The sequence below is a fragment of the Hemiscyllium ocellatum genome, chromosome 1, assembly GCF_020745735.1.
Source record: "Hemiscyllium ocellatum isolate sHemOce1 chromosome 1, sHemOce1.pat.X.cur, whole genome shotgun sequence".
In the NCBI taxonomy this organism is placed as follows: Eukaryota; Metazoa; Chordata; class Chondrichthyes; order Orectolobiformes; family Hemiscylliidae; genus Hemiscyllium; species Hemiscyllium ocellatum.
In genome coordinates this window covers 13149580-13174870 of record NC_083401.1, presented here as the reverse complement: position 1 = coordinate 13174870, position 25291 = coordinate 13149580, and the positions used below count along the sequence as shown (strand labels likewise).

The following is a 25291-nucleotide window of genomic DNA, read 5'->3' as shown; positions in this document are numbered from 1 at the left end:
TTGGACACCTGTATTCCATGTTTTCTAACAAACAGTGCAGTCTATTCTTTCTCTCTCAGTGCTGCGCAGTGAAATAAATCAAGAAGTTCAAATTAATAGTGTGGTTGTTATCAAAAAAAAACAGAAGGAAAAGGAACAAACAATTTAATGTTAAGCAACTCCTGTTTTGCTCGATTAAGCCTTATCCCTTGCCAAAGTTCATACTTGTCGTTCAGATGTAATGTCTATGCAGTACTTAGCCAGGGAGGCTAGGGATTTAAAACTTAAATACAGAAACTTGAAGCATTTGTGTTTTTCTTCACTGTTCACCAGCCAATGAAGGTGGTGAATTCTATTAGGATCTATCAGCTTGGGCACCAGGGCTGGTTTAGTACTTCACGCAAATGTGTTGTTCAGGTTCTGGTAGTGTACTGGTCTGATCTCTCGATTGACAACTCTGAGGAAGTGAGTTCAGTTCCCTCCATGGTAAATAGTACAGAAAAGTATGGAAGTTGCCATATTGCCATGATGAACTATCAGCTTCACCTGTTTTCAAGGAAGAGAAAAATCACTTGGTGTTAGCCATGCTGGTACCCATCGTTAGTAATGTGGTTTTAAGAAACAGGCACATTATGTGAATTAATTATGTGGAGCCAGAGTGGCATGTAAGTGTTGCTTCAACCCTCTTGGCTCAAGATTGCTGCTCTCACCTACGTTTTGCTTACCCTGCCTCCAACTGATCAAATCCAGAAATTTTAAATCACTGATAAACTCCAAAAAGACTCACTCTCTGCTACATAACTTAGTATTTAATGGAGATAGATAGCTTAATAGGCTGTTTGGTGCTTGTGTTTCTCTTTCTGATGAAGTGCTAAACTGACACCTCAGTGAAGGAGTTAGAGTGGGTACAGAAAAGATTGACAAGAATGCTTCCATGGATGAGGAGCTTCAGTTATGCAGATACAGTCAGTTCTGCTGTAATATACATTTCTCCAACACAAATTGACTTTAACGCGATTGAAGAATTTAGACTGGTACTTGTAGAACACAAACTTTCCTTACCTGTATTGGCTATAATGTGTTTCCGGCCCCATTAGTTTAAATGGCTATTGCGTGATTTTCTTATAAAGCAAGATCGCACAAAAACTGAACAATTGCGTTACATCAGAAATGACTGTAGTTTGTAGCTGTTGAGAGTGATGTCAAACATGCAAATGAACACCCAAATTAGAAGCAAAAGGTGGCCATTTTGCCCCACAAGCACACTGTGCCACTTAATAAGATCATGACTGAACTGTTTGTAGTTTGAATTGTACATTACCGTCTATCCTGATGACCTTTTCGATTTTCTTGCCTCACAAGAAACCTCCACCCTAAACATATTCAGTGACCCTACCTCCATCCTCTGAGAGAGAAACATGCTGAACTCTCTCCTGAAAGGATGATGCCTAATTTTTAAACGCAGTCCCTTACTTCTGGACTGGCCCACATGAGGAAACATCCTTTCCCCATCTACCTTGTCAAGACGATTCAGGATATTAAACAACTGAATCTAGTTACCCTTTATTCTTCCAAACTCTATTGGAAACAAATTTAGTCTGTCTGACCATTTTTCATAAGACAACTCATGCATTCCAGGTATCCATGATTTGGAGGTGCTGGTGTTGGACTGGGGTGTACAAAATTAAAAAACACACAACACCACTTCTAGTCCCAACAGGTTTATTTGGAAGCACTAGCTTTCGGAGCGCTGCTCCTTCACCAGATGGTTGATGAAGGAGCCACCTGATGAAGCAGCAGCGCTCCAAAAGCTAGTGCTTCCAAATAAATCTGTTGGACTATAACTTGATGTTGTGTGATTTTTAAGCTTATTCCAAGTATCAATCAAGTAAACATCTCTGAGTTGCCTCTGATTCACCTATATTCTTAAATATGGGGAAAAAATTGCATACATTTGAGGTATTGCGTATTTGAGATGTGGTTTCAGCAATGCCCTTTCCAACGGAAGCATAATACCCCACTTTTATGTTCAATTTCTCTTCAAACAAAGAATAGTATCCCATTAGCCTTCTTAATTTATGCTTGCCTTTAAAGGAACTTTTTTGTGATTCATAAGCTAGAACACCAAGATCCATCTGCACCTTGGAATTGTTCTCCATTTAAGTAATATCTGTATTTTTATGTTACCTTCCAAAGTGAAACAATTTCATATTTTCCTACCTGAAAGTCAATCTGCCAGATGTTTGCCCAGTCAATCTATCTGTCTCCATGTGCATCCTGCTATGTTCTCTCCAGAATATACTTTACTACCTACCTTGGTGTCACCTGGGAATTAAGCTACCATGTCTCCTCTCTATAAGTCATTGATATAAATTGTAAAATGTTGAAGCCTCAGCACAGACCCCTGGGAAGCTCTACATCATATCCTGTCAATCAAAAAACAAGTCATTTATGCATATGGTAAATGTACTCCAAGGTGGGTCTAACCAGGGTTGTTTCCCTGGTTAGAATCCCCGTAAGGCAGATAGAGGCCATTCAGCCATTAAGTCTGCACTGATGCTTCGATAAGCATCTCACCCAGACCCACAACCCAACCTATCCCTGTAACCCCACGTGAACCATGGCTGATCCACCTAGCCTGCACATTCCTGTACTCTGAGGCAATTAGAATTAGAACTACTACAGTGTGGAAATAGCCCCTTCGGCTCAACAAGTCCACACCAACCCTCCAAAGAGTAACCTACCCAGACCCATTCCCCTACCCTATATTTGTGAAATGCACCTAACCTACACATCCCAGAACACTATAGCCAATTCACCCTAACCTAAACATCTTTGGATTGTGGGAGGAAATCGGAGCACCCGGAGGAAACCCACACAGACACAGGGAGAATGTGCAAACTCCATACAGATAGTCGCCCAAGGCTGGAATTGAACCTGGATCCCTGGCGCTGTGAGGCAACATTGCTAACCACTGAGCCACCATGCTTGGCCATTCTGGCTAACTTGCATGTCTTTGGCTTTGTGTAACTGCAGCATAACTTCTGTGTTCTTGTAATCTAGAGAGAAAGGCAAGCATTCCATTAGTTTCCTTGATTATTTTCTGCACCTATTTGTGACATTTTAAAGTCTGTGCACCTGAATCCCCAAGTATCTTTGGACATCCGCTATATTTAACCTCATAACATCTAGAAAGTACCCTGATCTACCTTTTTTAAGTCCAAACTGGATAACCTCACCTTTGGTTAGATCAAAAGGTGGTCAGCAAAAGAATCCAAGCTTAAGAAGGTGGAACCTGTCTGCAGAGCAATTAGTTTGACTGAGAGTGTACTGGAGGAAGATTCAAACTATAAATTTCAACAGAGAATTTGTTAAGGACTGAATCAAAACTTTTGCAGGGTTACAGGGAAAAGATGTGAGAGTGTAACTAGCTGAGCTTCTCTTGTAGAGAGCTGACCAGGACTCAACAAACTGATTGGGCTCCTGGTGCTGAAGTCATCCAGTGAATCTATGAAAAACTGAGCAGACAAGATTAGCTGCTGTTTGTCTGATGTGGTAAAATGTCCAAAAGAAAACAGCAGAGGGCATTGCAGAATCTACAATGAACAGTTTTTCTTTCCCTTACTCTGAGGTTATTTTAACTAAAACTGTATTTTGATCATCTGTTGAATCTGAAGGCTTTTGCAGAGTGCAGGGGAGCACACCTTTTCACAATCTATATGGGAGGGATGCTTAAACTTTTCATCCCAATGTCAACGAATGAGGATATTTCTTTCCCTTTTTGAGGATCCATCACTTGATAAGCACCTTGTTATATTCAGCTTTATTTCATGTAGCTTAAGGTGCCTCTACCTTGAGGCCTGAGTTGAATGTTCTATCTGAAATACAACTGTGCTTCAGAATGAATATGAATAGGAAGGGTTTCAAGGGATATGGGCCAAATACAGGGTAGACCATTTAGGACAGAGATGAGGAGAAACTTCTTCATCCAGAGAGTGGTGGGTGTGTGGAATGCTCTGCCCCAGAGAGCAGTGGAGGCTCAGTCTCTGGATTCATTTAAGAAAGAGTTGGATGGAGCTCTCAAGGATAGTGGAATCAAGGGTTATGGAGATAAGGCAGGAAGCGGATACTGATTAGGAATGATCAGCCATGATCATATTGAATGGCGGTGCAGGCTCGAAGGGCTGAATGGCCTACTCCTGCACCTATTGTCTATTGTCTAAATGCTGGCACATGGGACTAAATTTATCTAGGATATCTGGTTGGCATGGATGAGTTGGACCAAAGGGTCTGTTTCTGTGCTGGACATCTCTATGACTCTATGATTTTATTTAAGCTAAAGAACACCATTCTTTATACGCTCAAATTCTAGATTAGACAATTCTTGGGGAATTTTGTTGCAGAATTTGCACTGGTTTAGCTGACATTATTTTTAACCCCTTTCCCATGTTGGAACGTATTCCAGTTGTATCATTGCCCCATCAGACTCTCCCAGGGCAGGTACAGTACAGATGAAATGGTAAGATGAAATGTTTTAGTATTATGCAAGGATGTGTTTCAAAATACCAGGGAGAAAGAAAAATCACAAACTCTGTGCATCAAAGCTGCTCCTTGTAATTTGTAGATGCTCTGCACTGCTGCTGTGCTTCACCTACCTAATTCTTCAGTAAAACAAAATCAGATGGCATCCAAATGGGATGACATTTCGGGTGGTTTCATCCAAGCTGTCATTTCGTAAAGGAAAATCAACCTTTGACCTTGAGAGGAAGGGTCTCTCCCTAAATGGTAAATTTCTACTCACATAAATTTTCTCCTTGCTTTCAGATGTACAGACTTGGTTGTTTTCTTTCAGTTGTGCCAGTTGTACCCTTTCTGCTTCCCAACAGTGTATCTGAGCAATCTGTGTGAAAAAAAACAAGCTGAAGAGATGTCCTTTTCTCACCTTTTAACAATCTCAGAACTAACAATATTGCAATTCACAAGAAATGGGGATACATGACATCGATCAGTTTGCAGAGGGAGGTGGAACAGTGTGATTTGGAAGTGGGATGTACAGTGCTGCTTTGATATTTGGGCTGAGTCACATTGTTGCATTGATTGTGAGTCACTGACTTTTCACTTATTATATGCTGTATCTGCTCCTTGAGTGTGTGTTAGGGCAATTTGGAGGAATTTTTACTCCGTATCTAACCCTGTGCTGTACCTGTCCTCGGAGTGTTGATGGGGACCTTTACTCTAGTGATTTTCCCTTAGAGTGTAAGACAGGGACAATGTAGACTGTTTATCCGAATCCAATCCTGTGCTGTAGTTGTCCTGGAGTGTTTGAATGGGACAGTGTTGAGGGAACTTTATTCCTTATCTGAACCCTTGCTGTAGTTGCCATGGAAGGTTTAGCACTGATTTTGAATGTCTGCATCAGAAAGCCTGGTGAAAGTTTCACAACTGTAGTACACTACGTCTCAATGAACTTGTAAAAAAAATTTTTAAAAAACTCAAAAAGCTGTAATTCATGATTTGATTCAACCTCTGGAGCCACAGTGAGTGTAGATTCCCTCTTTCCCCCTTTCAAATCCCATTGGACAAGTAAATGAAGTGTGTATTGTTTATGCTAGGATTGTATAACAGCACAACCAAGGATATTGTGATCAAGATCGGCTTGATTGGAACTCGAGAAGGCAGCTGCATTTATCCTATTAAGCTTTTTTTTTGTCTGCGCTTTTGACATTTTAACTGCATCTGGGTCAAGTGAGAGCCATTTGGGACCGATCATTCTGTGGAGTCTCTGCAAGTGACAGGTGATGAGCGTCTACCTTTTCTTTGCAGACTTTGCTGAGGTCCACCTAAAATTCCCAGGGCTGGATTTTTTCTTCCCCCCACCCATCCCCCCAGCTGCAGGCGGGTACATGTGAACCACAGCATGTGACTTTCCAGTCCCATCAACCGAGATCTATGAAATTTTATTTTGTTTTGGGAGGGGTGAGTTGGTTCTTGAGCCCATTGGTGGGTAACCATCTCTTACCACTTCACCACTTACCACCAGGCTCTCAAACCCACTCACTTGCATGAAATCATACAGTCAGACCTAAATGAAGGGGACTGTTTGGCCCATCAAGTTTGCACCAGCGTTATACAGACATGTAAGATTGTCAGGGATATTTTGACCCCTTACCAGGGCTTACCATCTGACACTCTGTTGAAATCTCCCCCACTTGGTGTCCGGCTCCAGTGATGGGCTCCATTCGGAACTGCCTGTAGTACCAGCAACAGTCATTGCTTCTGCATAGCTATTGCTGGGATTATAGAGCTGCCAGTCATTTGGTTGCAGAATTTCCTGTCCTTGAGGAACAGAATCCTACCTCCCCATTTATTAACAGCTACTTGAACATTAAATAACAGTAGGAAAGCTGTTATCACCCTGGGTAAGCTCCCTACTAACTATTTGGCAAAGACAAGGCATTTGGATGGGTATATGAATAGGAAGGGTTTGGAGGGATATGGGCCGGGTGTTGGCAGGTGTGACTAGAGTGGGTTAGGATATCTGGTCGGCATGGACGGGTTGGATCGAAGGGTCTTTTTCCATGCTGTACATCTCTATGACTCCATGATTCTATGATAGGATAATGGGACCAGGATCCCCAATAAAAGCCAGTCCCCAAATCCTTTTAGATAGTAATTTGAGTTTTTATTTGGAAGTGCTGGTGTTGGACTGGGGTGTACAGTTAAAAATCACACAACACCCAGTTTATAGTCCAGCAGGTTTATTTGGAAGCACTAACGTTCGAAGCGCTGCTCCTTCATCAGGTGGTTGTGGAGTTTGTTTTGTGAGAACTATTTGTGCCGCAGTTGTGTAGAAGGAGTTATAACAGAATTGTGACAGCCCAGAAGCATTCAGTCAGGCTTACCTGTATGGCACCTAATGCCACCCCTTGTATTTTCCCCATGACAATCCTTTTCAGACAACATTCTACCTTGTGAGATAAATTTCTGGCTGTAACAGCTGCTACATCTCAATGATGGTTTGTGCTGTGGTAGTCAATCGGTGTTAAATATCACTGAGTGTGACTCAGAATCCTTGTTCTTCTGTGGCAGTCTCTGTTGTATTTTCTGCAGAGGCAGGCTGGGCTGAGGAGTTCCATGATTCACTGGCCTCAGTTTTCCCTGGGACCTCTTCGAAGCCAACTGAGCTTCTTTCTGCTCTTAATTTCTAGTGCCCTTCAGACAGTCAGCCTGCAAAGGTCATGGTTGTCAGGGGCCTGTGTTAACATCTTTGTGCATAACTGCTGTTTGGCAACTTGCAAAAGAGAAGAGAACTCAGGGAAGATTAGATAGCATATGATTTCATGATGCAACACCAGAAAAAGCAGTCATAGATATAGTTAAGAAACAAAGGTTGTACCCAAACGAGATGTGAATGACTACATAAAAACATCTGAATGCAACATGAAGGCCAAAACATGGAGAAAGAATAAAAGGGAAGGGGAAAAAAACACAAGATGGAGGTTGAGGTTATGATCTAAAGTTGTTGAACTCAATGTTGAGTGATGGTAATTATAATGAATTATAATTATAATGAATGATAATTACTCAGCTTGATAAATATGTACTTGCCAACCAATGTGATATCAGGAGTGTACTATGGGTGGAATCCATGTACATTTGCAGAATTCTGTCAATAAACACTTGCATAATAATGAGGAAAAATAAGAAAAAAAACACTCAATATTTGTCAAGTTGGTTTTCTTGCGAGTCTAGGTGCAAGTCTCACACTTGGGCTTGAGAAATCAAACCTGGCCAACATTGCAGTGCAGTGTTGCATTGTCAGGTCTGCTGTCTTATATCATCTGGTTGTCCTGGTAGACATTGAAACTCCCAGATTGTTTGAAGAAGAGCTGTAGGTCTCTGTGTCCTTGCTAATACTTGTTTGTTTCTTAGCAATACTCTCACAGAGTAGCTAGTTATTCATTTTGTTGGTGATCTGGGATTTGGCTGTGCATGAATCTGCCACACTTGCCTAGACATGAGAGGAATGAAGTTCATTGTTTTTGAAGCACTTTGGAATGGTAGAGGATGTTGTGGGATGCAACCTTGTTTTTCTTTTGTCACTTTGTAGTAAATAAATATTTGCAAGGATGGGATGTTTATGAGATGTTCATGGCCCAGAATAGTTGCATCATTTTATAGAACTGTGATTGCACTTTGAAGTATGAGGGGAACATCATGGTGTGAAGTGGTGCTTGGGGGATCATGTAACCATCTGCTATGGGTATGGACAGTCCTGTTTATGCTGGTGTTTGGCTGTACAAATCATGACCTGTCATAAATCCACTAGCATTTCCAAGTCTCAGGGGGACAGCTCTTGGCAGCAAGCTGTCCATATGTTCTACACGCTATTTTGCATTCAGCTATTTTACTAGCAAAGAAGAGAGAGAGAGCTGGCCGTGCTGATGCTGGAAATGCCTGCAGCTCTGTATCAAGGGAATCTCCTCCTTGAAGCAGGTCTTGAACTTTTGGTTTGCTTGAAACTGGCTTTCCACAATAAATTCCTAGAACTATCGCAGGATGTTGGAACTGCCATGGTCAACTTGTGTCATATTTATGGCCGGCCGCAGTATGACCTGTTCACAAACGATTGGGTTTCATTCTGTACAAAGAACTGAATTTCTTTTCTTTCCACAGGGTTTTAATAATTGTGTTATGTAAACATTGTGTAATTGTTTAATGCACACTGTTTGTGTGATATGCAATCAGTGACATTGGTGTATACTGCCTGCTTCACAGTACAGTGGAAACCACATTGTCTGCTGGTTCGATTGCTGGAGCAATGTAAGCAAAGACATCTGTCAGTTTCACCATGATCCCAAAAGGACATGGGTTATTTTTGACATCTGTGCAGTTGTAGCCCGGGTCAGTTTCATTATTTGTCCTGTTTGGGTCACCTACACCATTTTTGATTGTTTTTGGTAACTTGTATCGCAAGTACGTAAAATGCATGTTCGTTGAAGGCATGATGGCAGTTGGCTTTGTTCAATAACTGATGAAGTCACACACATGAGGAAGGTCCCATTGAATCAATCACATGGATGAAACTTTCCTTTTGTATATTAGTGTCTTCAGGAGAAAACGGAAAACAGTAAAGAAATAATAACTCTTGTCTTGTTGACTGTTACCCTTCATCTTCAACACAGTATGAAATGTATTTTATTTAAGATAGGAGAAAGCCATAAGAGGGGCCACTTACACATCTTTTCACCTCTATCTATTATGACTACAGGTCTTTCAGTTGCTGACAACTGCTTTGTCTCACTGGGTTTTCCTATCTGTTTATGGATACGTGTATCACTGCAAGGCCAGTGATCACTTCCCTTCCCTAATTGCCCTGAAGAAGATGATGATGAGCTGACTTCTTGAATTGCCTCAGACCTGGGCATGCAGGAACTCCAAAAGTGCTGTTAGGAAGAGAGTTGTGTGATTCTGACCTAGTGTCAGTGAAGGGACAACAATATAGTTCCAATTCAGGACGATGTATGTCTGGGAAGGTAACTCCAAGTGGTGATATTCCTATCTATCTGATACTCTTGTCCTTCTAGTTGGAAAGTGCAGATGAAGAAGCTTTGCTGAAGTAGTACTTTGTATTTTGTACATGATCTGTATTTCCATCATTGTGCCTTAAAGGTAGAGGGAGTAAAGATTTAAGTTGTGGATGATAGATCATTCAAGCCAGCTGTTGTTGTTGGATGCTGTTGCATTTCTCCATACTCCTGACTTGTGCCTTTTGTGTGGTAGGAAGATGATAGCATAAAGGTATTGTTACTGGACTAACACTCCAGAGACCCAGGTAATGTTTTGGGAACCTAATTTAAAATGCCACTGCAGTAGTTCGTGAAATTTGAATTAGTAAATTCTGGATATATGTGAAGCCGTTGGTCAATTATCATAAAAACCCATTTGGTTCAATAATGTCCAATGTGGACTGGAGTCACATGTAGCCCATCCAATTGTTGATTTCTAATTGTCTTCTTAAAAGGCCTAACAAGCTACCCAATTGTATCAACTGTTATAAAGTTTCAAAAAAATTATTGAAACATGATGGACCACCTGGTGGTGGAAAGACAATGGCAAACTAAGTCTGGGAGAAAGTGAGGAATCCAGATGCTGGAGAGTCCGAGTCGAAAAGCGTTGCGCTAGAAGAACATAGTCGGTGAGGCAGCATCCGAGGAGCAGGACATTCCTGATGAAAGACTTATGCCCGAAACATCGACTCACCTGCACCTCAGATGCTGTCTGACCTGCTGTGCTTTTCCAGCATCATATTTTTCGACTCAAATTAAGTCCGATCAACCCTGTAAAGTCCTCCTTATGAATATCTGGGGGTTTGTGCAAAAAATTGAGAGAGCCATCCTAAAGACTGGTTAAGCAACAACTTGACTTAGACATACTCTAGATATAGTCCATGCAATGGATTGCAGGGGTTCAAGAAAGCAGCTTATCACCATCCTGTCAAGGCCAACTAGGGATAGACAACATCACTGACCCGAGGTAGACTAGAACTAGCAGAGGTAGGGCAAAGTGGGATACACTGGTGAGGGAGATACCCTGGAAGTCCTCATAATTTGGGACCCAGTGAAGTCTTACAGCAGCAGAACAAACAAGGACAAGAAAACCCCTGCTGATTGGCACTTATTGCCTACCCCAAATTAATGAATCAGTGTTCCTCTGTGTTGAACACCACCAAGGAAACACTGAGGGTGGCAAGGATGCAGAATGTGCTCTTGTTGGGGGACTTCAATGTCCATGAAAAGGGTGGCTAAGCATCACTGCTTCAGGCCAAGCTAGTGAGTACTAAAAGGTCATTGCTGTTAGACTGGGTCGGCGGCAGATGGTGTGTGAACCACAAAGATGGACAAATATACGCGACCTGAGCCTCATCAGTCTGCCTGACAGGAATGAGCACCACATAATTGTTGTGGAGATACAACAAGCAGGACAAAAAGCAGGATGAATCCAATGCAGCCAATTACTGTCCCATCAGTCCAGTATCCAGCATAAATAAATTGATGGAAGATGACTTGCTGTAGCACTAACCTGTTCGTGATGCTCAGTTTGTTTTCCATAGGGGCTGCTCAGTTTCTGATGATCATTCATATATAACTCTGGGGTTCCTCAAGGTAGTGTCTTAGGCCCAACCATCTTCAGCTGCTTCATTAATGACCTTCCCTCCATCACAAGGTCAGAAGTGGGGATGTTTGCTGATGATTGCACAATGAAGTGGACCAAGTTCAAATGCACTGCATTCTGGACAATATCCACACTTGAAAAGTAGCAAGTAATATTCTTTCCAAACAAATGGCCAGGGTATGACCATCCCAATAAGAAGCAATCTAACCACCGTGTCTTGATATTCAGTTGTGTTACCATCACCTGAATCCCCCACTGTCAACAACCTGGGGGTTACCTTTGACCAGAAACTCAACTGCACTCACTACATAAACACAGTGGCAAAAGAGCCTTACCCTAACCTATTCGCCTGTCAGAAGCTGATAATCTGCAGCTAGTAACTCACCTCCTGACTCCCCAAAGCCTGACCATTATCTATAAACCACAAGTCAGGAGTGTGATGGAATACTCCCCACTTGCCTGGATGAGTGCAGCTCCAACAACACTCAAGAAGCTCGACATCATCCAGGACAAAGCAGTCCCCTTGATTGACACCTCATCCACAAGCATCCACTCCCCCCACCACCGACACTCAGTAGTAGCAGTGAGTACTATCTATAAGATGCACTGTAGAAATTCACCAAAGATCCTCTGACAGCACCTTCCAAAGTTGCGACCACTTCAATCTAGAAGGACAAGGGTAGCAAATATATGAGAATACCACACCTGTAAGTTCCTGGCCAAGCCACTCACTATCCTGACTTGGAAATATATTGTCGTTCCTTCAGTGTCGCTGGGTCAAACTCCTGGAATTTCCTCCTGAAGGGCATTGTGAATCAACTCCGCAGCACGTGGACTGCAGTGGTTGAAGAAGGCAGCTTGCCATCATCTTGTCATTTCAACTAGGGATGGGCAATAAATGCTGGTCAGCCAGTGACACCCACGCCCAACAATTAAAATTGCTAACAAATTATAGCTTTGGTACAAACATAGACAAAATATTTGAATTTCACAGATGCATTGAAAGTGACTGCCTTTGATACCAAGGTCACAGTTGAATTATGTGACATCAAAGAGACTTGATAGATACTTGATCTGCCAGGGAGTCAAAGGTTGTGGAGAAAAGGTAGGAAAGTGGACATGAGAAATATTGGATCAGATATAATCCATGACAGCAGTCTTGAGAGGCCAAATGGCCTATACCTGTTCCTATTTCTGACAGTCTTTTTTTTCTAATTAGTTCACAGAATGTGGGCATCACTACCTATCCCTAACTGCCCACAGGGCAGTTAAGTGTCAACCACATTTCTATGGGTTTGGAGTCACGTATAGGCAGACCAGGTAAGGGCAGCCCGAGAGGACATTAGTGAACCAGATGAGTATTTCCAACAATAGTTTCATATTATCTAAAATTCCAGATGTTTATTGTATAAAATTCTACTTTCTGCCATGGCAGGGTTCAAACCCAGGGTCTCTGGATTAATAGTCTGCCGATAATATCACTAGGCTATCACCTCCCCTCATGTTTTATGAGTTTGAGTGATTTTGTAACAGTTTGCCTTGACACTCGACAGCCCCTGAGGCTGCCTTAATCTGGATTGGTAGGCAATCTTCATTTTTCCCACCCTGATTTTGCTATTCGGTGGAGTCTGTCACAGGGCTGGCTGGGTGAACCAAGAAGTTTCCTTTCTTGTGCTGCTTGCCTCGACTGAAAAGCCAGACCTTCAGTTTAGAGGGAATAAGTTGCTTGGACAAAAATATTCTTGGGTACAGGAATGTAGGGTTAGGGTAAATTTCTAGGGTTGAGGATCTAGAAACTGCATAGATATGATAATTCAAAAGGCAATGTGCCTCTATTCTGTTTTGTCTATCGTTGTGCCTATTTGAATGAGAAAAGGTACTCGTACCCATTTTACATATTCTGCTGTTTTACGTTGGGGCAAAAAAATTTTTATAAAAATATTTAACATTTTAAAAATTGTCATGGAAATATACGCTTTTGGTACAGTTGTTTCATTCTACTCATTTTCAAATCCCTTCATGGCCTTGTCTGTACCTACCTTTGTAACTTCCTCCAGTCCTACACCTCTGGTCCACACATTCCTCGAATTCTGCGTCTTTGCAACTTGTTAGTTTTTGTCAGTCTAATTGGTACTTTTGCCTACAATTATGTCGACCCTGAACTGTGGAACTTCTTCTCTAAATCTCTGCAATCCTATATCCTCCTTTAAGTCAGTATTTCAAATGTACATGTGATCGAATCTTTAGTCACATGTCTGACATTAAAAGTGCTATGTAATTGCAGGATGTACTTGTTCATGTTGATTTGCTTAGTGACTTATCAACAGCAGAGTGTAGCTTTGCAATGGACAATGGCTGTCGTTTCTGAGCCTTCTGACCCTGGCAATGTCAGCAAGGATGTTTGCACTTCTAATTTTTTTCTCTTATTTAAAATATAATCTACTTGATGAAATGAAAGTATATTCAAAATTAAATAAAATGAGCTTGCTTGTCCAGCTCCTTAACCTAAAATACTTGTTCTTTCTTCGGAAAATAAATGGCACCCATTATTTTGAAGCAAAGCATCTTCTGCAAACATTTCCGAATTGATTTTTAAAAAACTTTTGTCTCACACGTGGGATCAAAAGAAGCATTACAAGCAGAGTGCAGACAATGGAGGGAAAAATGTCAAAACAAGTCCGATATGAAGTGTTCTTTTAGGCACAGAATAGGATCAAGTCTGAAAAGGACTTTGAACAACACCAGTACTTAAAGAAAGAGAAAGCTGGAGAGAGAGAAAAGAAAAGATCTCAGACTTGCTCTCAAAAAGAACTTTGAATTAAATTGTCAACTCGTGGGGATTCCAGGGGAGTTAATGGTACAATAGCACGAGATAGGCTTACGCTCATTCCTGGTGGGAGGACAATAAGGGGATGCAAGCTACTACACAGCACACCAGCTGAAGGTACAATGACACTGTAACTGAGATCACAATTAGACACTTCAGTGGTAGTTTATCATGATCTCTCGACCAATTTAAAGGGTGGAAAGGTTGAGCCGGCACAGAAAGGAGCTCAGACAGGCTAGAAAATATTGTATTGCGACTGTTTCACAGATGATTAAGTCCCACACAGCGAAGTTGATAAAGTCTCTCTCCACCCACCATCCCCCACAACCCCACATTTCTCTTCTTAAAAGGTTGACATGTAAAAGAAGGAAGAAAGGTACTGTCTGTTGAAGCTTTATCACAAATAGTTGGACTTGCTCTTCCAATTCATGCTGTGTAGGGACAGGAGTTCTGAGAGAGAAGCCACGCTAATCATTTGTTAAAAAGCTCTTATGTGCTCTTTTCCCCAATTTTCCACTCCCCACCTCTACCTAAGGCACTAACTTTTGCCTGACAACATTTCTAGGAAAGCATAGATCCAGCTATTAACTTACTCAAGTACTTATCAATTGTAAGGGAATTACAATGGACCTTTATGAAACACTGGCTTGCCTCAACTGGTGTACAGGTATTTTGTCCATTTCTGAGCACCACACTTTAGAGTTAATATGTGTCCATTGTTGCCAGATCTGCTCAGTATTTCAACTATTTTTTGTTCTTATTGATGATATCCACCATCTGTGAAATTTTGCTTGTTGTTTTGCTAATATGGAAGCACACCTTCCAGTCCTGCATGCATTTGAGATCTCTGCACTCCTGCATTTCAAGCCTTGAGTAACTCCATGATTTTAGTGGCAGACTGCCTCGTAGCTGCCTAGGCCCAAGGTCTGTTCCCCCCTGAAATCTCTCCTTTCTTTACTTCTCTCACCTCATTTTAGATGCCACTAAACATCTACAATACATAATCTAGCTTTTGACCATCTGTCCTTGGCTTGATATCAAATTTTTCCCTCAATTACACTCCTGTGAAACTTCAGTATATTTTGTTTCTTCATAGGTATGCAAGTAGTTGTTTGCACAGCTTGGTTTGGAGGGAGCTGGTATTAGCTCTTTGGAAGAACTGTGTGCTAGTTGGACAGCCCTGTGTTTTCTTCATAATCCTGTCAGTTTGTCATCCTCAATTACCTGACTATCTCCCTTTTAGAATTATTTATGGAATCATATTCCAACACCTTCTTAGATAGACCTATTGAGAAAAAATATCCCTCCTCATCTCAAATGGATGCAGAATTCTCCAGATGCTGGATATTTGAAACAAAGATCTGAAATTGCTTGAGAAGCTCAGCAGGTCTGACATCTTCTGTGGAAATAGAAACAGAGTTACTATTCAAGTCCAATATGACTGCTTCAGTTTCCAGCACTTCTTTCCAGTTTTAATCCTCCTCACATCTCAAACATTTTGCCAATGATTCAAACAATAAACAGTATTTGTTGGGGTACACCTCAGAGGGAATATTTTTCCACTGTCCTTTTTTACTCATTTTACTGTAAAATTCAAATTGTAAATAATGTCGTCTTAAACCATTTTACAGTGCTCATGACATTTGAGACGTTCAGCTTGAATTTGCTGCAATGTTCTATTCTGCAATTTTATTCCCTCCACATCGTAGACAACCATGACATTGGGACTGTTCAACATCAGGCTTCAGTACAGCCTTTGTCCAAACCTGGACAAAAGAGGTAAATTCCACAGGTGAGGTGATGGTGACTGCCCATGAAGTCAAAGCAGCCTTTTGATTGAGTAAACTATCATGAAGCCCTTGTGAAACTAAAGTCACTGGCAATTGAAGGGGAAACATTTTGCCCTGGCTGGAATAATACCTGGCATGAATAATACCTGCCACAAAGGGAGGCGGTTATTGGATTAATTGTGGAAGATCTTTGCTGCAGGAGTTCCTCAGACACACCATCTTCAGCACTTTATCAGTGACTTTGCCTCCATCATCAAACGAGTGTGGTACGCTGATGACTGGCAATGATCAAATTCCTCAGATATTCATAGAATGATAGAATTTTACAGTATAAAAGGAAGCCATTTGGCCCAGCATGTCTGTACCAGCTCCTAATAAAGCTGCCAGTCTCATTTTCCAGCCCTATCTCCATAGCCATCTAAATTCATCACTTCCAAGCACTCTTGAAACCTCCTATGGAATATGCTTTCACCACTCTCCCAGGCAGCACATTTTTATAATTGTTTATAATTTTGAACACCTCAATAAGGTCACCTCTTAATCTTCTTTGCTCCAAGGAGAATCAGCCCAATCTCTCTAAGCTTTCCTTGTATTTAAAATCCCTCATTGCTGATATCATTCCAGTAAGTCTCCTTTGCACTCTCTCCAGGGCTTTAACAACCTCCTTTAAATAAGATACCCAGAACCAAACACAACGTTGTCTGATCAATGATTTGTCGATGTGTAACATCACTTCCCTACTTTTATACTATATGTCTCTATTTGTAAGCTCAAGGATCCTATAAGCCTTCCTGACAACTGTTTCAACTTGCCTGGCTGCCTTCAGAGAATTATCACTTTGAACCCTGAGATCCCTCTACTCTGATACTCCACTCAAAATTGTGCCATTGAGCCTGCATTGTGTGTGCATGTTTCTTCTACCTAAATGCAACACCTCACATTTCTCTGCATTGAAATTCATCTGCCAGGTGTCTGCCCATCTCGCCAACGTTTCAGTGCCACTCTGAAGTTGTTCAGTGTCATCCTCGCAGTTTGCATTTTTCCTTAGTCTAGAATATCTGCAATTTTAGAGATTTTGCCCATAACATCCATCTTAAAACCATTTATAAATCAGAAAAAGTAAGAGTCCCTGGGAATACCACTTCCAACTTGTCTCCATTTTGAGAAATGCCCATCTATACCTACCCTCTATTTCCTATCTTTTAGCCAACTTCTAATCCATGCTATCAATCCCCAATGTTGGATTTGCCTGCTATGTGACACCCTATCCAATGCTTTCTGAATGTCCAACATCCAAAGTATCCACAGCACCACCCTCATCCATTGCCTGTGCTACCGTGTCAAAAACCCAATTAAATTTGTCAGACATTATCTACACTTGACAAAGCCATGTTGACTGTCTGATGTAAAGCTATTTTTCTCTAAGTGTTCATTTACCTTATTGCATATTAATACTTTCTTCAGTTTTTCCACTTTTGATATCAAGCTGACAAACCCTTAGTTTTCCTTTTCTCCTTAAACAGTAACATCATATTTGTAGTCCTGCTGGACTGATTCTACATTCAGGGAGGCCAGCAAACTTTCTGTCAACTGCTCCATAATTAGCTCCTTCACCTCTGTCAGTAATCTAGCGTGTAGGATGTGAGAAGATTCCATGACTGCATGCAACTAAGCCTGAATGACATTCAGGTTTGGACTGATTTGTAGCACTAGTCTCACTAAACTGCCAGGCAATTATCACCTACAACGCGAATCTAACAATTTCCTCTTGATGCTTAATATCATACTGAAATACCACCACCACCAACACCCCCTTCCCCCTCCCCCAAACTTCCTGGAAGTCATGATTAACCAGAAATGTAGTGGGCTAGCTTTAGAAATAGGTTGACTGCAAGAGCAAGACATTGGCTGGACATCTGCATCAAGTGGTTCACCACCCAAAGCCCTGACTATTACAAGGTCCAAGTCAGGTGTGTGGTGGGATCCTCTCCAACTTGCCTTGATGTATGCAGCTGCAGCAAAATTCTTGAGGCTCAACATTGCTCAGGATAGAACAGCTTAATTAGTTGATGCTTCCCACACCCCATAAACACTCCCTCCCTCCACAACTGCACGGAGCCAGATGTATGTGGAAAAACCAGGTGTATTACTGATTTGTCAAACCATTTTTGACAACAGCTTCCGAATTCATGACTGCTTTCACCTAGAAATAGACACGTGGGAACACCACCACCTGCAAGTACTTTTCTAGAGCCACACTCAGAATTATATCACTGTTCCTCCATTGTTGTTGGGTCAAAATCCTGGAACTCCCTCCCTTAAAGCACTCTGGGTGTATCTAAACCAGATGGATTACAGTAGTTCAAGAAGGTTGATCACCACCAGTTTCTTAAGAGTATATCAGGATGGGTGATAGGTGTGCCAGTGATGCCAATATCCAGTGAATAAATCTATTACCAGAAATGGAGTGTGACGTAGCCAACTCCTGCATTGAAAGCAGGAGAATGAGGGGTCCACTGATGAGAAAATAAGAGAGAGACAGCCACAAAAAGCTCAAAGGAAAAAAGTTGAGAGCAAGAAAAAATACTGAAAGGACCAGCAGGAATACGAAGCAAAGATATTGAGAGATGGCAGAAAGGAAATGATGAGGCTGACTGAACAAAATGAGCTGCAGAAACAATTGATGACAAGAACGAGAGGGGAGGGTAGTCTAAAGGGGATCAGCATAACTGTTCTGAAGAAGTGTCATTGGACCCAACTCTGCTTTCTCTCCACAGATAGTGCCAGACTTGCTGAGTTTCTCCAGACAACTTGTAAATGAAACCTAGACCCTGCCCATCCCCCCCCCCCATTGTATTTAAATGTTTTATGAAGTTGTCGGCCCCCTCCTGATGGAATTTTATGGACAGTTTCTGTTCAGCAAGGGTGAGACAGCCATTTGAAACCAGGTCTGTTCAATGAAGAAACCACTTTAAAAACACAGAGATTGTAACTTCTTCCACAAGCATGATATCTATATATCTGTTCCACAGTCACAAAACTGACAGAAACTCTTGCATGCAGGGGATGACTAGAGTTGCTTTAATATACCATAAAAATATACAGCTTGTAATTGATGTGCTGTCTGCTTAGGAATTCTGGAGCATAACTTGGCAGAATTCAGGGTTCACTCAAAGATATCCAGTAGGCATAGTGTGTGCAAAACTGAATATAACAAGACACCGTCAATCCAACATTCAAGGGTTGCCAGGGAACTCTGATCTTCCAACATTATGTCAATCATGCTTTTAGCTTTTCAGGTCATTACAACACTTGTTTTCTTAGCATGTGATTATGTTTTGAAAATGCTGCGAGTGCTGACCTTATTAGTTTTGTTAAATAGATTTTGTTCCTTGCCTCTAAGCTGCAATGAGCTAAATAGCTAAACTGCTATGTCACAAACCCCCAAGTCTTAAAGAATTCTTCTTTCCGTGCTAGCCAGACTACACGCTCAAAAGACGGCGCCAGGCATCCAAGCCTGAGCTGGTGGAACCTGGCGCTGTTCAACGACATGGTTCTCTGTTGATTCTAAATCCAGCTTTCTCTCTATTCCTTCAATGCTGCTGTGGTCAGTGCAACTCTGAGCTTTCTCCTTTCATTCCTGTTGTGTTCTAAAGTCCCTATTTAGCACATGCTTCCCATCCTCTGACATTTTTGTTGTGCTAAACCAAATCACATCATGTAACCTGGACAGGGTAAATAAGGAGAAACTTTTCCCACTCGTGAAAGAATTGAGAATAAGAGGGTGCAGATTTCAGGTAATTGGTTGAATTAGCAAAAGTGATGTGTGGAAAAGCAAGTGGTGAGGCTCTGACATGTACTTCTTGATGGTGCGAAGGAAGCAGGTTCATTTGAAACATTTAAAAGGGGATTATATTAAGTTGTCCTTTGATAAGGAACAATGCATAGATTGCTGGGAGAAGGGAGGAAAATAGCATCCAGTAAGAGTCTGGGTTTACTTACAAGGACTGTAGCAGTTCATGCAAGTACCTTATCACCACCTTCTCAAGGGCAATTAGGGACAGGCAATAAAAGCAAGGCAGCTGGCAACATCCCACAAAGTATTTAAAAAATTATGTTTATTCAGAAAGCCTCCTCCTGCACTATAACAAATCTGTGATCTCTCAAGCCTAAGCAATTCCTCCTCAGCACCTCAATATTGTTGTATTCTTCACTACTTCCTCGTCAATCAATGCCGTGTACAATTGATATTACTTTTTCCTGGTTTACCTTGTTTTCTGTCCTGTTTCACTTCTTGGTGTTGCCTTTTTTTTTTGTTCACAGTTATCCCAAGTAATCTGTAAACCCACCCACATTGCTGTGATGAATGAAGGGATTTATTGTATTGAACATGGGATAGAATTTTTGCAAATAGGTTTCCAGTAAACTTATTCAAGTTGTCTGCTGTAATTCTTTGGGATACTTGTGAATGCCCTGAATGGAGAAGTGGGGTAGAGTTTCCTTCATATTTTGCACAAATCCCCCATGAAAGCAGTGACTGGAGAATCAGTCATGGAAAAAAACTGTGAACTTCATGTGTCTGCTAAACCGCATTTATTAAACATGGTAAAACACATTTTGTCTTAAAACCATGCCCTATTTTAATTTTCTTTTTTGATTCTTCAAAAGTTATGCTGAGTGTAACCTTATATGAAGTTATTCACTTTCTTGAGGACTGACGTTTCCAGAAACTCAGTGCAAATCCTTATGGAAAAAAAATTCTAGAATTTATGTAACATGTATAGTTGTCTCAAAACACTTCATGAGCAACAAATGATGTTGAAGTGCTACGTACTAGGAAAATCCAGCAATATCCCACAAGTGGATTAAGTAATCTGATTCAGATCAAGGGGGAATATTGATGAACGCACTGAGAGGACTCCCTGTCCTGCTTGAAATTGTGCCGTGAAATCTTTGAACATCAGAGGAAGCAGACAATATCTCAGTTTAACGTCTCCTTTTAAAGACAGGCTATTTCACAATGAGGCATTTCCAAATGCTGGAATAGAATGCTAGGTTAGTTCAATGTTCAAGCCTTGAAGTTGGTCTTAAATTCGGGGTGCAGCATCATACAAAGCTGAAAGTTGACTGGAAAGATAGTTGCATTGAAAAGGGATTGATGTGTGTTGTGCAGGTTCACAAATGAAAGTTGATTACTTGCGTAAAGCTACTTACAAAGCTGTTGTTAACTCCTCCTCGGGATAGGAAGGATAAGGAGTTCGGGCAAGGAAATCTCTCTTTAAGCTTCTCAAGATCTCTTTTCCTGAATCTTATATGGAAGGTTTTTTTAAAAATTTAACGTTTTGTCTATTTGTGGAGAGACTAGAGAAATCAGAATTACTTTCCTTAAAGCAGAAGAGATTTCACTGAGTGGTTCTGAAGTTAAAGTAAATAAGGCAAAACCTGTTTCCATTGGCATTATCAGAGGCATTAATATTAATTGACAAAAGGTATGACAATAGAAATTAGAAAGTTCTAACTTAGAATCACTTGAAATATAGGGAGAATTAGCCATTTGATTCAGAATTGGCTCGAAGTTAGAAGACAGAGAGTAATGGTGGAGGGTTGCTTTTCAGATGGAGGCCTGTTACCAGGATCAATGCTGGGTCCACTTCTTTTTGTCAATTATATAAATAATTTGGATAAGAACATAGGAGGTATGGTTAGTAAGTTTGCAGATGACACGGACATTGGAGGTGCAGTGGGTAACGAAGAAGGTTACTTCAGAGTATAGCGGGACCTTGATCAGGTAGGCCAATGGGCCAAGGAGCGGCAGATGGAGTTTAATTTAGATAAATCTTAGGTGCTGCATTTTGGAAAGGCAAATCAGGACAGAACTTATAAACTTAATGGTAAGGTCCTGTGAGGTGTTGCTGAACAAAGAGACCTTGGAGTGCAGGTTCATAGTTCCTTGAAAGTGGAGTTGCAGGTAGTTAGGATAGTGAAGAAGGTGTTTGGTATGCTTGCCTTTATTAGTCAGTGAATTAAATATTGGAGTTGAGAGGCCATGTTGCAGGACATTGGTGAGGCCACCTTTGGAATACTGCATTTAATTCTGGTCTCACTGCTATAGGAAGGATGTTGTGAAACTTGAAAGGGTTCAGAAAAGACTTACAAGGATGTTGCCAGGGTTGGAAGGTATGAGCGATAGGCAGAGGCTGAATAGGCTGGGGCTGTTTTCCCTGGAGTGTCAGAGGTTGAGGTTTACAAAACCATGATGGGCATGGATAGGGTCTTTTCCCCAGGGTGGGTAGTTCAAAACTAGAGGGTATAGTTTTTAACTTAGAGGGTAAAGATTTAAAAGGGGCATTTTTTTCGTGCAGAAGGTGTTGCATGTCTGGAATGAGCTGCCAGAGGAAGTGGTGGAGGCTGGTACAGTTACAATATTTAAAAGGCATCTGGATGGGTTACGAATAGGAAGGGGTTGGAGGGATATGGGCCAAATGTTGGCAAATGCTTATTTAGTATATCTGGTTGGCATGGACAAGTTGGATCAAAGGGACTATTTCCATGCTGTACATCTGTATGACTCTCTGACTTTAATTAAATTTGTACAAGGAAAAATGAAAAAGGGTGGAACCTGAAAGGACGGGCGAAACAGATTCAATTGACATTTTCATAAAATTGGATAGAAACTTGAAAGGGTAATGTTTTTGGCATTGGGAAAGATTGGCAGTGTAGAGTAATTGCATAGTTCTTTCAAAGAACTTTCACAGGTATGATGGGGGATGGACCATCTCCTTTTGTGCTTTAAGATTCTGTGACTGTCATCTTTTCATCTTCACCACAGCTGTATCTCCACCAATGATTGAAATGATTATCCTCAATTCTGTAACTTTCTCCAGCTCTGACACCCTCCAAGATCATTGGTGTCTCCAATTCTGGCTTTTGTCTCATTGTAATCACTCCACCATTGTTGCCATTCCCTCAGCTGCCTACACTCGAACGTCAGGAATTCCCACACCAAGCCTCACCGTCTCTGTTCCTCTTTCTTGCTTCAAAATACTTATACACTTAATGGTAAGGTCCTAGGGAGTGTTGTTGAACAAAGAGACCTTGGAGTGCAGGTTCATAGCTCCTTGAAAGTGGAGTCGCAGGTAGATAAGATAGTGAAGAAGGTGTTTAGTATGCTTTCCTTTATTGGTCAGAGTATTGAGTACAGGTGTTGGGAGATCATGTTGCGGCTGTACAGGACATTGGTTAAGCCACTGTTGGAATATTGCGTGCAATTCTGGTCTCCTTCCTATCGGAATGATGTTGTGAAACTTGAAAGGGTTCAGAAAAGATTTACAAGGATGTTGCCAGGGTTGGAGAATTTGAGCTATAGGGAGAGGCTAAACAGGCTGGGGCTGTTTTCCCTGGAGCGCGGAGGCTGAGGGGTGACCTTATAGAGGTTTACAAAATTATGAAGGGCATGGATAAGGGTGGGGGAGTCGAGAACTAGAGGGCATAGGTTTAGGGTGAGAGGGGAAAGATATAAAAGAGACCTATGGGGCAACTTTTTCATGCCGAGGGTGGTACGTGTATGGAATGAGCTGCCAGAGGAAGTGGTGGAGGCTGATACAATTGCAACATTTAAAAGGCATTTGGGTGGGTATATGAATAGGAAGGGTTTTGAGGGATGTGGGCAGATGGGACTAGATTAGGTTAGGATATCTGATCGGCCTGGACGAGTTGGACCGAAGGGTCTGTTTCCATGCTGTACATCTCTATGACTCTCTCCTAATGTCTCCTTATGTGGCTCTGTGTCAAATTTTAACACGACTATTATAGGTGCTATATAAATTCAAGTTGTCATTGAGTGGTCGGAGCTGAGACCACGGAAAGCATGTATCTTCCGGCTGTTGGAGACTCTGCTTTCTCTCACCACAAATACCATTTATGCAGCTGAACAAATCTACCCTCACCACATAAACCCCCTGCTCTACCTAACCCCCAGAGAGATTCTAATACAAGCAACAATGCAGGGAGCCTGCCCCAATTATGCAAAGAATATGCACTCCGTCCTTAAAACATCAGGGGATTATTGAGCCACTTAAGGTTACTGCGATTTAAAACTTTAAACGAAAACAATAATTGTAAATAGTTGTTTTGTACAGGGTTGGGGGGGGTGGGGGGAGAGAGTGCAGATGGTGGTGAGGAAGAGAAAGTCCTCTCATTAAAATCAGCCACAGTCCAGAGTCATTTAGACTTTAAAACCTCTTTTGTTCTGTGCATTTTTTTTTGTAAAAACCGGTTATAGTTTGTTCTTTTGCAATGAATGGAAACAGGAAATCTGCTTGTGAAAATAGCACCCTGTTTTGTGGAGTTGAGTGTTTTAAAGGCACAGAATGGCGTCACTGGTATTGCTACTGAAATCAATGCTACTGTATTCGCTGTTATTTAGAATGAGTGGTTTTTGGAACAAGAAAAGACCATTTGGCCAGACACCTACCTTCTAATGATCGATTAACCCCATAATCTGCCTTCACTCTACAACCATTAGTTTCACATGATTGTTATACTTCATGCATCTTCCCTCAATTCCTTCTGTGTAATTCTCTCTTAAATGCACTTATATTGAATAATGGTTTCTTGTCTGATAATCACAATTTCATTATTTTTGACTTGAGCCTGCCTTTCTCTCTTATCCATTTCCTAACTTTATACTTGCTTTATCGGTAATTCTGAATATTTCCTGCAATTGCTTTTCTCCAATTCCCTTCCTAACATTGAAAACTGAGCTTAAACACCTCAGAATCTCCCCTATTTCCAAGACCAATTTCTTTGACCTTTCTGCAGCAAAACCCCTTTTAGTGCTCTCCCTTTTTATCTGTCATTCTCAAGCAGTAAACCAGGGAAAGACGGAGAGAAGCTTTTCTCTTCACTGAAGTTTCTTAAATTTAGGAAGTCAGATTGAATCAAATTCAGCAGTAACGTTTTTAAAAATGTGTTGCATTAATAGTTGAAAGCTACACATTGACAGGGCTGTGGGCTGAAGAGTAGAAGAATGAATTGGCTTGCTCTTTTATAGAACCAGCACATGCCTTGTGGACTGAGTGGCCTCGTTCTGTGCTGTATGATTCTATAACTTACTCCAATGCTGAGAATTTATGCTTTTAGCTTTTCTGATAAATCACAAAGGCAGAATTTAATGAGCGGAAATGTCCATTCACCGAGGTCAGGTAATTGGGTGCTTCAGATAATGAGAGCAATTGGGATACAGTGGCGGAGTTGAAGGAGTTTTGGGGCACTCCTGTCTAAATGGGAAGCCCATTGTGTAGGCAGGAGCCTTGGTTAAAGGTGTCTGGCTTTCAACAACAAATCTGCTTTTGTCAGTCCTTAAAAATGTGTTCACGCGCTCCCGACTTCAACACACATCCCCTTTTCTTCTTTTTCATTTCTCCAGGGTGCCCAAGATACATTTGAGAACTACTACAGGAAACAAAGAAAGAAACAGGCCCGCTTAGTCCTGCAGCCTCCTTCCAACATGGTAGGAATA

General features: G+C 41.3%; 1 protein-coding gene across 1 annotated transcript in view; it reads left to right on the top strand.

Annotated features, from left to right (window-relative positions):
- Positions 1-25291, top strand: part of LOC132823008 (exocyst complex component 6B) — a 649049-nt gene that overhangs the window by 327655 nt on the left and 296103 nt on the right. The window contains exon 9 of the mRNA XM_060836576.1: positions 25199-25282. Coding sequence (XP_060692559.1) covers positions 25199-25282 — 84 coding nt within the window. The remainder of the gene's footprint in view (positions 1-25198; positions 25283-25291) is intronic.